At 42.7% G+C, this 15,717-nt stretch overlaps 1 protein-coding gene across 4 annotated transcripts in view; it reads left to right on the top strand.

The window, feature by feature from the left end:
• Window positions 1-15,717, top strand: part of LOC126298667 (endothelin-converting enzyme homolog) — a 368,726-nt gene that overhangs the window by 137,086 nt on the left and 215,923 nt on the right. For all 4 annotated transcript variants that reach the window (XM_049990097.1, XM_049990099.1, XM_049990098.1 and 1 more), the window contains exon 2: window positions 1,468-1,575. In XM_049990097.1, the coding sequence (XP_049846054.1) occupies window positions 1,468-1,575 (108 nt within the window). The remainder of the gene's footprint in view (window positions 1-1,467; window positions 1,576-15,717) is intronic.

Raw genomic sequence — 15,717 nt, forward strand, 5'->3', positions numbered from 1 at the left:
AACATGTTCCGTAACGACATCATTAAAGGAGCAGAAATAGCGTTTGGGGAAAAATTCATATATTGTGTTTTGCTCAAATGCTCAGTTAGGTAACAAAAATCTACTGAAAAGACTGAAAAACTGTCTGGGTTTGTTACCTGTGGAAAGGGATAGTACTTTTGTTCAAACAAGTGTAGTCGCAAGAGACTAACTACAAAGAGAATGAGACGTCAAACTAATTCAAGAAGTATCCACTAAATGAAATTCAGCGTTTTATGTGATAGGTAATTTTTGGAGTTCTGCGTCCAGTGATTAATAATGCCTCAATGACGGTGTATCTGGACACGTTCGTCGACCTAGTTTTAACAATGAACGTCAATCTTCCTACAAGGCGATACGATTTCATTGATCCGATTTCGGTGATCCTGCTCCCCACTTTAATCATAATTGGCGATGTTGTTGGGTAAGCATGGGAGCACGTTGGGGTTGGTCTAGTGTGTGCTATAACTGTCGTATGGCAACGAAACTTGGTACATATGCCAATACGTTAATGCGCGAGGGATTCACGCTGGAAAAAAATTAGCTTCGGTTTTGGCCACCAGGTACAAATTTGGTGCTGTACAGCATCTCGTGGAACTCGCCGGTGCTCATATTGAACAAACTGTGTAAGTGGCAGCTGCGTGACCTTTCCTGCTCATACCTCGTTCCTAAACCATTACATATGAAAATATTTCTATATATTATGAAACGGTTTCACACATTACGAATATGAATGACGACAGCTGTACGATTTACTAGTAACATATGAAAACATGTACCGGACCGCGACTCGAACCCGGATTTCTCGCTTTACGCAAGCGGTTTCCTTAATCGCCTCAGCCATCCAACCATGCCTCCAGACCGACCCAAACTTCCATATGTCCTAGTTTCTACATACCATAGTATCGTGAACAAATCGTATGATTACCTCACAGAGAGAGACATTGTTTTATTCGTCAGATTGTCTTGCTTTGGTGTGAAATACAGTAGGGAAATGTCTGTATTTTACAGTGTCTGTGTAATTCGATGCTATGCATCCAACTATAAAAACATTGAAAAATATAGACAATGCCCTACTATTTCTACACATCTTCCGTGTATTTACAGCGCAAGATTTGAACCTGCTGGCCAAATTTTTTTCCAGCGTAAATCGGCTCCGTGTTACCGCATTAAATTAGCTATCAAGTTTCGCTGCCATATGTTAATTACTGCCCTCACAGGATCTCTGTGAGTAGCTGCACTTTAATTATAACCATAGGCTATTAAAAACTGTACTTTAGCGTTATCTTGACTATACTTGCCAGGGCGCACATCAAAAAGAAAAAAAAAACTGAAATTCCTGTGATCTGTAAGTAGGTTACATTATAAGCGAGGCGTAATCGCATACGTATAGCAAACGTAGATGAAAGTGTGTGGCAGTGTAAGTAGCGAATGTGTTGTCTGTTGCAGATGGCGCGCTACAAGCAGGCGGAGTTCGACGACGACGCCAGCAGCGTCGGGTCGGTGCAGCTGACCGGCACTTCGACGCCCGGCGGCCCCCGGATCCGATTCCGCATGGTAAAGTTTGCACTCACCGTGGCCTTCATGTACAGCCGCATTTTTGGTACTTACCTGCTATGTTCTTGTTGGGCGCACATTATCTTACTGAAATCGAGCACAACTACGTAGAATTTATAACTCGACCAAGGGAGTGCGTACACGAACACGGTATTCATACAAGACAGGTAGAAATTTGACAGATAGGCCAATTCCGGCTAATACGCTGCCACTGACCAGCGCCCTATGATGTCACCAGAGATACAACAGTGCCATGGACTTCAGTCTTCCATTGTGCTAAGCGTTGACTGTGATATCCCTCGGTGTATTTCTCGTGCTGATCATATATAATCACACCTTGTAGTTCTGGTACATTTATAAACACTGTTCCAATTAGTCGCACTCAAAAGTTATTCAGGGTGGTCCATTGATAGTGATCGGGCCAAATATCTCACGAAATAAGCATCAAACGAAAAAACTACAAAGAACAAAACTCGTCTAGCATGAAGGGGGAAACCAGCTGGCGCTATGTTTGGCCCGCTAGATTGCGCTGCCGTAGGTCAAACGGATATCAACTGCGTTTTTAAAAAATAGGAACCCCCATTTTTAATTACATATTCGTGTAGTACGTAAAGAAATATGAACGTTTTAGTTGGACCACTTTTTTCGCTTTGTGACAGATGGCGCTGTAATACTCACAAACGTATAAGTACGTGGTATCACGTAACATTCCGCCAATGCAGACGGTATTTGCTTCGTGATATATTACCCGTGTTAAAATGGACCGTTTGCCGATTGCGGAAAAGGTCGATATCGTGTTGATGAATGGCTGTTGTGATCAAAATGCTCAACGGGCATGTGCTATATATGCTGCTCGGTATCCTGGACGACATCATCCAAGTGTCTGGACCGTTTGCCGGATAGTTACGTTATTTAAGGAAACAGGAAGTGTTCAGTCGCATGTGAAACGTCAACAAATGATGATGCCCAAGTAGGTGTTTTAGCTGCTGTCGCGGCTAATTCGCACATCAGTAGCAGACAAATTCCGCGAGAATCGGGAATCTCAAAAACGTCGGTGTTGAGAATGCTACATCAACATCGATTGCACCCGTACCATATGTCTATGCACCAGGAATTGCATGGCGACGAGTTTGAACGTCGTGTACAGGTCTGCCACTTGGAACAAGAGAAATTACTGGACGATGACAGATATTTTGCACGCATTCTATTTAGGGACGAAGCGTCATTCACCAACAGCGGTAACGTAAACCGGCATAATATGCACTATTGGCCAACGGAAAATCCACGATGGCTGCGAAAAATGGAACATCAGGGACCTTGGCGGGTTAATTTATGGTGCGGCATTACGGGAGGAAGGATAATTGGCCCCCAGTTTATCGATGGCAGTCTAAATGGTGCAATGTATGCTGATTTCCTTCGTAATGTTCTACCGATGTTCCTACAAGATGTTCCACTGCATGACAGAATGGCGATGTACTTCCAACATGATGGACGTCCGGCACATAACTCGCGTGCAGTTGAAGCGGTATTGAATAGCACATTTCATGACAGGTGGATTGGTCGTCGAATCACCATACCATGGCCCGCACGTTCACCGGATCCTACGTCGCCGAATTTCTTTATGTGGGGGAAGTTGAAGGATATTTGCTATCGTGATCCACCGACAACGCCTGAGAACATGCGCCAGCAAATTGTCAATGCATGTGCGAACATTACGGAAGACGAACTGCTAGCTGTTGAGAGGAATGTCGTTACACGTATTGCCATATGCATTGAGGTTTACGGACATCATTTTGAGCATTTATTGCATTAATGTGGTATTTACAGGTAATCACGCTGTAACAGCATGCGTTCTTAGAAATGAAAAGTTCACAAAGGTACATGTATCACACTGGAACAACCGAAATAAATTGTTGAAACGTACCTACGGTCTGCATTTTAATTTAAAAAACCTACCTGTTACCAACTGTTCGTCTAAAATTGTGAGCCATGTGTTTGTCACTATTACAGCGCCGTCTATCACAAAGCGAAAAAAGTGGTCCAACGAAAACATTCATATTTCTTTACCTACTAAACGAATATGTAATAAAAAATGGTGGTTCCTATTTAAAAAAAAAACGCACGTTTGACCTATGGCAGCGCCATCTATCGGTCCAACCATAGCGCCATCTGGTTTCCCTCTTTAAGCTAGACGAGGTTCGTTCTTTGTAGTTTTTTCGTTTGACGCTTATTTCGTGAGATATTTGGCCCAGTCATGATCAATGGACCACCCTGTATAATAAGAGTGTTAAAAGTAGAAATAGAATGCTCAGATAATTAGAACGTTGCACAGCCAACTTAAACCGTCTTCGTAGTTACATATATTTACCATTTGTAAGAACTGTCAAGTCAACATAATATATATTACAGAAAAAATAATATTTTAACCACAGTAATATGTCACACCACAAATGCTACGCAAGCTAATATGGAACGGTGATTTTACTTCACACGACGTTTAGTAAATTAGACTTTAGCAATGTACTCAGCGATTTTGGTAATTGAGATATGAGGCCTTCTTTAAAAATCGAAGTATCCAGTCATGGTCTACGACTCCTTTAGTAGCAGGCAGGCAGTTTCTTATTTCACCTCCCAGTGAATTTTCAATGTTTTTTCCTTTAAAGACAATGTATCCTGTGAGGTAATTCAGTGTACCGAGAGCCGAATATCCACTGGGAAATACTGAACAATTGCATGAGGAAACAAATTGGCGTTATTATAGCACGATTTACCGGTTAAAGTGGCACCTAGTTTGACGCATAACTGACTGGAGAGTTTTCATAATCTGGGTTGGTTTCTTCAAAAGCTTACTATTATTTGAGGAGACAGAAGTATCCTTTTGTTTGCCATTCAACGTCCCAGACGTGGACGAAACAACTTACTTTGAGCTGGAGGAGAACTGTTTAAAATCTCCGAAGAGGTACTTCTCCTTACCTCCGATAAAATATTGATAATCGAATAGTTTACATCTGCTGATGCGATACTTCAGTTTGCGGTGGTGGCCCGCAGCTAATTTTCGGCATGGAAACAGCCAATATAATACGTCTTCGACGTCACAATAAGTATTGAGCTCTTTGAAAGAATAAAAAAAATATTGAAAGAGCTGTTGGTTCTAATGGCCGTGAGCACTACGGGACTCAACTTCTGAGGTCATCAGTCCTCTAGAACTTAGAACTACTTAAACCTAACCAACCTAAGGACATCACACGCATCCATGCCTGAGGCAGGATTCGAACCTGCGACCGTAGCGGTCGCGCGATTCCGAAGGAGATGAACTACGCATTGTGTTTGTTACTTGGTACAAGGGAGCCAAAATTTCGAATGTATGGAAGTAACTTGGGCTATTCACAAATAAAAATTAATTCTCAAACCATCGGGTTCGTGACAGAATCGTATGGGTATTCTGTAACATATTCGTTGTTGTAATTGCCAAGAAACCATTTAGGCCTACTGGACGAAGGACAGGTTTTGCAGGTGTCATGACCATGACAAACAAATTGATACAAGATCTTCTGGATCATCTGAAGAACGAGGTTTCAATTGCTTTTCATATTTCAGAAGCGCATCTAAGCATTCCCGGATATGCTCGCCAAAATGTGTGTACAGCTGAACAGTTACTTTCACATCACTTCGTGAAAGCTGTGAAAATATAAACTAAAGAAAACGTGAAGATAATTTCATGGAACTCGTAAACTATACTTGTGAAACTCGAGATACACAGAAGCCGAGATGATTTCCGTACAAACTGAATACGGCCTCACCATTAATCTTGTTTTAAGAAGCTTTTTGACAGTCTGTTGTGCCTTGATTGTAGGAATAAGGATAAGGCACAAAGCATTCTGGAAATGAGTTTTGACCTCCGTGATCTTAGTCATTGGTCCCCATAGCGACCTAAGAAACCTGGGGGCATCTCACATATTGAATGCTAGGTTGAACTGACTAACGAATAATTTTTCCATACTCTTCGGTCTTGGTGCATTCCGCTATAGTCTGATAACGATAAAAGTAAAAAGCATCACGTTCTTTATAATATTCATCGGAAGCGTGAACGCTAATCCTTTCTTTGATGGTGATATAATTTTGGGAACTGAATTCAGCCATCAATTGAATTTTTAACAACGGCACAAGACTACTCCAGATAGCAGGTTCTACATTTTTGAGTAAACATCGACTCTGCTCTGATATGAAAAGTTATGACAAAATAACATGTACGTCATTACTAACAGTCTTATGTTTCATTTTATACTTATGTAAGACTTTACATGACGATTGCCTCAGCTTCATTATTAATCACTCTTTCTCGAAATCCTCGTTTTATTTTAGTGTTACTAATGTGGCTGAAACCGGAACAGAATCCGATATACGATGAACAAAGCATCCCGTGTATTACGGGCTACCTTGATGCAGTGAGTGGCAGTACAATTATGACTGCACTAATTTATTTCTCCAGAAATTCATACCACCGAACTATCCGCACACGAAACCACTACTATTTGCCAGACTGCAGCTAGCGGTAATGTTCGGTCTGCCGCTGTATCTTCCCAGTGACGTCACAGGCAGCATTCGCTGACTTGAGTTTCGTGCGGGAAGACAGAATACACCCTCGTGATGTATACATGCAAGACCCTCACCCAACCCATTCTCATCTATGATAATGTAGAATGAACGTCCGATTCTCTCAAGTTTTGCTTCTCTCTCCAAACCCGTGAACGACTTTCACTCAGCCGACTACCTTCCCCCAGCCTTGCCCTGTACTAGTTCATAAAATCTCTACACCACTGCAAATACCTAGAGTACCTTTGCCTATCCTATGCCTCCCGTGCACTTGGGTCCCAATATACCACTAGATTGCTTACCCATTACAATTCCAATCTGCTGCCGCACATACAGGGCAATTCAAAGTCTCGGCACTAAATGACTAGGGATGATGGATCACGTCATGGGGAACAAATTTTGTTAGAGACAAAATTTTCTGTGACAGTTCCCGGCGACGCTAGGCGTCTTTTTATTGAATTGTCTGGCTTGGGGTTGAAGATATTTCACTGACCGATCAGGTTCTACTAACAAGGTGTGCTGCATCTGTATAGCGCCTACCCCAATAAATCTATAGAGTGATTTTAAACAAGAAAACTTTAAAAATAAGTGTTTCTAAGCGGAGAAACATATTTTAAAAGCTCGGTCTACCCTTTCCACGTGGGGCAGACGACAGACTTGTAGACAACACACATTACATATGACCGATGCAGAGTGTCTACACCACGCCGTCCTTCAGGAGCATAACTAATAATAAAAGGCTCCTTGCGTCACCTGGAAGCATCAGCGAACATCCTGTCTCTAACAAAAGTTGTTGCCATTGATGTGACCTATCTCCCTTAGATTTTTGACTCAAAAAATTTGAAACATCCCGTATATCGGCACACGACACCTTCTGTTCATCCACAAACAATGAAATACTTCCCATATCAATTCTGAAACCTCCCTCGGGCGGTCCATGAGATAATCCCGAAGATCTACCCATCCTATGAACTGTAACATACACCACCTGCTCTACCCTAAATTATAACTCCATCTAGGGACTACTGAAAGTCACACGGGGCCCATATTAGTTATAAACTGCAGGACCTGTATTATTTATGAACTGCGGAACTCCTATACGGAAATATGACCGAGCGAGGCGGCGCAGTGGTTAACACACTGGATTCGCTTTCGGGAGGAAGACGGTTCAAAGCCGCGTCAGGCCATCCTGATTTAGGATCCAACCTGATGCTCATTAATTACACATTCAACGATGCAGACTCATGGCCATCTATTCCTGTCACTCTTCAACCAAAACATTTTTACTTTTGAAAACAAAACTTAAAAGGAATATTCTTATAATTTTTCAACAATATCCCTCTGAAATACAGTTTTTTTCCTTTTTAAAAATCAAATTTCTCCCTTATTGATAATTAATGGTTTTTCAAACCTTCTAATTCAAATTTTCATTCTTTGAACGTACAATTCTGTGAGACTTTAATTTCGATTCAATCGAAATTTCTCATATTGTGTTCTCGGACGTCGTTTTGTACATTGCGTGGTTTGTTTCACCGGCTAATAAAAAACAAATCCTCTGGACACGAGACAGTTTGCATCCCTAAATATGTCCTCGTATTTACTTGAAATAACCAGGGGTTTCGGATGACGCACACCACCTTTCCAATCGGAAGTAGCGCCGACTTATCATGCTCTTGGGTAAAATATTCTTGGGGTAAAATATCATCCATTCGTATCTCCGGTGGGGAACTCCTTAGGAGGATCGCGTCATCGGGAAAGACAAATCTGTTGTTACAGAATGAATTTTCTCTCTGCATCAGAGTGTGCGCTGGTTTGCTTTGCAGATTAAAACTGTGTGCCGGACTAGGAATCGAAACGGGGACCTCTGCGTTTCGCAGTCAAGTGCTCTACTTACTGAGTTACTCATCCACAACTAACGCACGACCCTCTCCTCCTCCTCCTCCCCCCCTCTCCCCTCCTCACAGCTCTACCTCCACAAGTTCTTCATCTCCTACCTTCTGTACTTTCACAGTCCTGGAAGAAAAGCTATTGCGGGACATGGTATGTGTAAGAATTTCTGTGAAATTTGGAAAGTGGAAAATGAGGTAATGGTTGAAGTAAAGTATGAAGACGTGTCGTAAGTCGTTCTTGGATAGCTCAGTCGGTAGAGCATTGGCCCGCAAAAAGCAAAGGTCCCAGATTTGACACCCGATCCAACACATAATTTTAATTTGTCAGGAAGTTTCAAATCTAGTGTCGTACAGGTCGGAACGTCGAATGTTACATCTTCTTAATCAGGTAGATAGGTCAGAGCGTTTAAAAAGAGAAATGGATAGGTAGAAGTTAAATATAATGGGATTAGGTAAGTGTGTTGGTAGGCAGAACAGGGCTTTGGTCAAGTGGATACAAGATTGTAGACACTAAATCAAATATGGGTAATGCAAGAGTAGGCCTAGTAATGGATGGAGTTCTGGTTCCCTCTGTGTTTACTTGTTCTGGAGATTTGTTCGATGGCCTGTTTCATCAGGTTCAACCTGTATGTATTTAGCTATTTCGGAAACCGAGGTCTTTTGCTTCCGCAAGGAAAACCAAAACTTGGGGTGTTGTGTCTTACTGGTTTTCCGTGATCAGTAGTTGACGTACTCACAAACAGATGCACTGTCTGCAGTCGAATGCGGCCCCTGGCAGGCTTATGCAAATCAACAACCTGGCTATGCGGGTCGCTGTGGCTCTGCACGTCCGTGGCCGAATGCTGCCGGAAGCAGGCTTACCAGCTGGGCCCAGTTTGCTCCGCACCTTCGGAGGGTGTTGACGTGGAACGCCACTGTTCCGCTCGCAGAAAGTCAGTTTTCTCGCTTACCTTGCGTATAGTGAAGACAGCAAGATCTAAGTATCTCTCAACAAAGTTAGCATTCTCACGCTACACTGGACATGATAACAGAGAAGTGTAGATTACGTAGCTAAGTGCAACAGAAATGGTCACTTTAAATACTGCGGACAGAATAGAAAGTAATCTAAGACAAGCTGAAGACGTGGAGATGACGAGTCATGAAAAAAGCTTGCGGAAGCGATTGCTGAATGACAGCGACAACGCACAGGAGAGTGGTGACATGCTTTGTGCAAATGCAGAAAGTCACACCGGATGCCGCTCTAGTAAGGAAGACACACGTCACATGGAAGCTGCTGTAGCATATGCAGAACCGGTAAGTGATTGAGACACAGTTAGTACGCCAAATAAATGTGTACGCTCATTTAGCCCATTTTATATTTTCATTGAGAACAAGGATAACGATTTGGGTCAGTTACACTCTGTCTTTGATACATTATGAGTGTAGTAGGATGAATAAATATTGTCGATCATGTAGAAGAAATTGAATCAGCCTAATATCTAGAAGATTACCCTCAATAAATAAATACATCGCAAATATGATAATATCATTAGACAGAAATTGTTTAACAGTGGAAACTGGAGATGCTGCAGATGCTTTAGTTCTCAGTCACATTTTTCAGTATAGTGATATGGAGGTTAATATTTCACCTTTCATACCAACAAAGCAACGTATAGAGCCTGCAGAAAAAAATTTGGAAGTTATCTTCCACAGTATACCCCTAAGTGCTTTATCAGAAATATTACCGTAAATGCGAACATTTCAAAAAGCCCTACTCAAGTACTTTTAATAACACTGAAGTCGCAAAGCAGACCAGTTTATTTTCCTACTCATGGAGTAAGACAGAGTGTGGTTGTCTTTCTACCATTCGTCTTTCAATATCTGAACTGTTCGAGGATTACACTCGAAAGTAGAGAGTACCATACTTAAGTGATTTCATTGTGAATAGACTCATAAAGGTGATGAATGTGACCGAGCTACAGATACTTTACTTACAAGGATTTGCTGCGCAGCTCATGACAAGACTGCAGACAAAATAGACCCAGAATTGACCAGACCATGGGAAATACAGAAAAAAAGAGTAGGGTTCGATGTAACCTGCCAATGCTTTTCCATCAATGTACACCGTTCATGATATAACATAAGCCGAACCTCCAGCTACCCAGCCAACATATCTCCCTCTTGCAAGCGGGTCAGTCCCACCGCCTGCCGTGTTGTGTTCACAACAGTCAGCAACTGCACCAGCTCTGGTCGTGCAGACTAGAACCCAGAACCTTGCCTTTCTCGGGCAGTGCTCTTACTGACTGAGATATCCAAGAACGACTCACAATCCGTCCTCACTGATTTACTTTTGCTCGTACCACCCTTCATTTCAAATTTCATAGACGTTCTCCTGCATACCAAGGTTCACGAGTACTTAGTGAGGAATAATTTAGCCAAGTCTGTGGGAGTTCAGATGGTTCAAATGGCTCTGAGCACTATGCGACTTAACTTCTGAGGTCATCAGTCGCCTAGAACTTAGAACTAATTAAACCTAACTAACCTAAGGATATCACACACATCCATGCCCGAGGCAGGATTCGAACCTGCGACCGCAGTGGTCGCTCGGCTCCAGACTGTAGCGCTTAGAACCGCACGGCCACTGTGGCCGACTCTATGGGAGTGTTCTCAGAATGAATAATTTATTCTGCAGCTGAATGTGTGATGTTTTCAAACTTGCCGGCAGATTAAAATTGTGTGCCGAACAAGGACACGAACTCGGAACCTTGTTTTTCTGGGGCAGTGCACTTATCAAATGAGCTATCTTGGTACGGTTTCGACCTGTCCTCACTACTTCACAATGTATTTGGTCAGTCAGTGTAATATCATAGCAACAAGTCAATAAACAATACCCAGTGAACATAAATACACTATCTGAAAAAAGTGAAGCTCCGAGAAAAGGAGAAGGAAACGAAATGAAATTTCACGGGTTGAGTGGATATATGATATTATTTTAGTTACTACAAAATCGAGACGAATTTACAAAGAACTTGACGGTATGCGCCTACTTAGAAGCACGACGATGCACACCCTCTGCCAGCCGCTGTGGCCCAGCGGTTCTGGGCGCTACAGTCTGGAACCGCGCGACCGCTACTGTCGCAGGTTCGAATCCTGCCTCGGGCATGGATGTGTGTGATGTCCTTAAGCTAGTTAGGTTTAAGTAGTTCTAAGTTATAGGGGACTAATGACCTCAGAAGTTAAGTGCCATAGTGCCTAGAGCCATTTTTTTGCACAGCCTCTGGCCTGGATGTATGCACTGATTCGGTTGGAAAGGTGTCATAAAGCCGTTGTATCCTCTCCTGAGGCAAGCTGGCCCACAACTGTTGTAACTGTTGATATCCCCGATACTGGCATTGGGATGGAGTCCGAATTGGTAAGAACATGTTCTAATGTTCTATGGAGAACAAATCTGGCGATCTTAGTGGCCTCGGGAGTACCGGAACATCACGCATAGATTTCATAGATATAGGTACTATGTGTGGACGAGGATTGTCCTGTTGATTAATGGCACTACGACACTGTCGCTTGAGAGGTAACACGCAGGATATCCGTGAAGTACTGTCGAGTCACCAGAGTTCCCTAGTGACCTGAAGTCACACGCTATGGATCCCCTCATCATACTCCCAACAGAAATACTTCAGTGCCTCTCCTGGACATTGAAAGAATGTGACCCCTTCCCAGGTCACCGCCATACTCGTCGACGATGGCCATTCATGATAGTAGAGAACTGCAATTTATCGCTGTACAATAAGTAATACCATTCATCAGCAGCCCATGCTTTATGGTCACGACCCCCCCCCCCCCCCAAATGTAGCTTCTCATGTTGTGATCTCTTCGGCACCATACACGTGGGGAGTTAAGACCCTAGTCTGGCTGCAGCTAATCTCCGTCCAATGGTGCGGGATAACACAGAATGTTTCAGGGCATCAATTACTTGTTCTCGGATGGCAGACGCATATGTGAAGCGCTTATAATGTCCTTGGTACACAATGTAGAGATCCTCCCTTGTGGTGCTCAGACATCGTCTACCAGAATTTTGACGACAAGTAAGCTTGCCCTCATGTTTCCATGCAGTCCACTGTCGGGTTACTGTCACATCCGAAGAATGCCCCACATATCTGGATATTGCGCTATTCTATCATCCGGCCAAATGGCCCGTTTCATACACTGTCAGGTGCCGATATACCTGTTTCACACGATACGCGGCCTCTCCGTGTTATTCACAGCGATCACTCACCATCTAACGCTATTCACGACCCTTATATACTATACCAGATCTTGTAACAACACTAAACATGAGCAACACTATTGTATGCTGATTGTGTTCCACCTGGCACAGAGAATTGCATCTTCAATCATTTACATTCCCACCGATGACGTGTACATGAACAAAGTTGCATTGACGTCCGACCATGTCCTCTGGATGCTTCACTTTTTATGTCAAACAGTGTACACAGAAAAAAGTCTTAGACCTAAGAATTACAGAGTCGGTGCTCTCCACATCCTCCCCACTCTAGTCGACTTCCAATGGTACGACCAACTGGACAGTCCTGGTAACATACTCCCCATTCGAGTTGACTAGGGAGACAATTCGATTTAGTCCATATCGTCCAGTTCGTAATTCTTTTACCCTGCCCTTCTTCCACATGTGGCAAGTAGGGACGTCCTCTTGTAGAGGGCCAACGTCTCCAAATCGAGTCTTCAAAGCTCTACAGGTGTGCTTGACTTGATTGAAATGCCGAAGGAGCTGTAGGTACTCTTTACTCGTCAGCTTCCAAAAGTCCAAACGTCTGCAGCTATCTTCTACTGGAGCTACGGTAGTTCCACTGGGTTGATTGTCTTTGGTGACTCAGGCCCTGTGAGTATTGTAGTCCCTTTCCAACTGTTAAGGACGTTGAGGTAATTCATCCCCAGTTTGTGTGATGAATATTGCGTGAAGGGCGGCTTTTACGTTCTCTTGCATTGTTTTTAGGCCTTCCTCGTCCATTTTGCAGTGTCTGAGGACTTCGTGGAGCCACCTTTCTGTGAAAATCATCCGCTCCCACCATCCTCCCCACCAAGCCGCATGTTGTGTTAAAGTTCGACTTGACAACTTATTGTGCGATGAACTGGCGGGTCCTGCCAGCACAGATAGCGATTCATAGTTCCGCAATCCCGTTATCTCTCGATTACCTACATGAAACATTCAGGAATTATAACTGTAAATAGTGTGTGGAATTCAGCGCCTACTTACAAAGCTTCGAAGAGCTAATAAGAATCTATCTGCTGTGAGTTGGTGGTTAGTTTCAGATGGGCACCTGTGGTTATAGCACAATGAATAACATATTACAACACTTGCCTGTAACACAGCTTTTTTTAAATATTGTGATCCTTCAGAATCTATTCCAGTACCTTCAAACGGTTTGTGAGGCTTCATTTTATCGGTTTGAGCTTGAGCATGGCTTCTATCGGTTAGTCAGCAATGCTACGTGCAGTTTTACCGGGAAGACAACGATGCAGAACCACTGCGGTGGCAGGACGAGCGTGTTGTATCCATGACTCTCTCAGTTACAAGAGAACGATTGGTATTGCAAGATGATGTAAGTTGATATGTGTGCACATAATCAGGTGTTTAGGGATTTGGCTTCTAGAATAAGCGGGGTGAAGTCCGTCATTAGACGCCTCGGCATATTTCAGGTGATTTCTGGCCCTTGATTAGCGAATCGGACGCGACCATCTGCCTTATCATCTTTTGCGAATGATGTCATTGGATGAGGGGCATGTGGCCAGGGCACCGTTCTCCCGGTCGTTGTCAGATTTCTTGACATTGGAATCGCTGACCAGATCTAGTAACCTTAGTTGACCCAAGCTGTCAAGCGACGTGAGGCAATCTGCAGACAGTCAAATCATATTGCTCGCAGTTTTATAAGGCTTTACGACAACGAAAAGGCTAATGGTAACCAAACACAAATGCAAAAGATTACCAAATGTGCTGCAGTGAATTACACGATACACTTAATTTCTTAAGACATATAGAGTTTATTTTCATATTAGTCTTACTGTCAGTCATTTTCAGCAATAAATTGTGTTCTCATTGTCCACTGTGTTCCCAAGACATCTTTGTTCTTAATATCATTTGTTCCTTCTCTGCAAAGAAGAATAACAGTGACTGTGAAAGATTTTGCTTAATGCTCCATTTTTCGTTTGTGCTTAGTGCCAGAACTGATTCTTCTCTCTCACTCCGTAGCATGACAAGGCCCACTGTAACCCCCATCCTAAGACACACTTCACTTCGTCAGACCGTCAAACTGAAGTAGACACAATAAGATTTTCTTTTCACGATGAACAATGTTATTAGTAACTGCCCTTTATAAGGTAGGACAGAGGAAATACAAGATAACTCGTTGTCATTATTTCTCCCTTCTTGATTTCTGTGTAGAAACAAATTTAACAGGGAGACGAATATGGATTTCAGAAATAAGCCGAACGTTGACCATAATTTTGCACCTCAACGGAATTAGGACTGATATTCTTCGAGTATTCTTCTGCTGTAAAGCAAGGCATTAAACAATAAGAGTTCTAGCAGTGGATTTAATTGTGTCGACCGAGAACCGAAGAAGGAATAATATTACACTATTTAACAAAATGAGTGTAATTACAACAGAATGGAACAAGCAGTATAAATTTTTCGGTGTCCATTATCCCTGAGTGGACCATTCATTAGTAACACACGCTCGACGTTGATGTCATTATTTTCAGTGTAAATAAAATGAGATAAAAGCGTCTTGTGTCAGATGAAAACTGTTTTCTTGGATCCTTTTGTGTATACGACATTTTTACCAAGATATTCTCTCCCTCGTAAAGAAGAAAAAGGAAGCGGACACAGTTCAGTTATACTTTATTACCCGTTAAGTCAGTGATACTCTTTCCTCACGCCAGAAAAGTTACATCTTGCTTTATATTCCAGAGTTAAATGAAAGACTTCTGTCATGTATTGAGATATAGTAAGAAAACAAGTGGAAGCGAGCGACTGGGTTATCGCTGCTATGCCTCACTTTCTGGGTGCAAGAATCTCATAATTCAGGCCATGAGTTAACAAGCGAAAGACATGCTCAGAGAAAAGCATTATATATGTCAACACTATTAACCTTCTGACCTCGGGTGAAATTTCGACCACTTCAGGAAACAACGTTTAGACGAAATGAAACTGTGAGCAGGATTTCCAAGCTGACGTTGCAAGTCTAAGTGAACTCCTGAACCATACTTCTCACCTTGAAACTGACTCTGCTAACTATTTTAAACTAAGCAGGAAGCATCATTCATTAGTGGATTACGGGATGATCGTGAAATATTGCGAACATTTAAAACTGTGTCTTATTTCCGGATCCAAGCCCATATGCATTTCTCTAACAGACAGACCTCTTCCATCTGAGCTCTCTGGGCTCCCCTCAAAATTAGATTTCTATGTGTTCCACCTCTCGGGGAGTACATCCAACATTGTCGAACATGAACGTTTTGGTGATGAAGGTCTTACGGAGGAGAGAATCTTCGGCGAATCGACTGGTCTACCGGTTCCCCAGACTTAAATCCCATTGAACAAGTGTGGGATGTGTTGGACAGACGTACTATAGCACTTGCACAAGCGCCAACGACCCTCCAGCTA

This window comes from Schistocerca gregaria, chromosome X (genome assembly GCF_023897955.1).
Source record: "Schistocerca gregaria isolate iqSchGreg1 chromosome X, iqSchGreg1.2, whole genome shotgun sequence".
Classification (NCBI taxonomy): domain Eukaryota; kingdom Metazoa; phylum Arthropoda; class Insecta; order Orthoptera; family Acrididae; genus Schistocerca; species Schistocerca gregaria.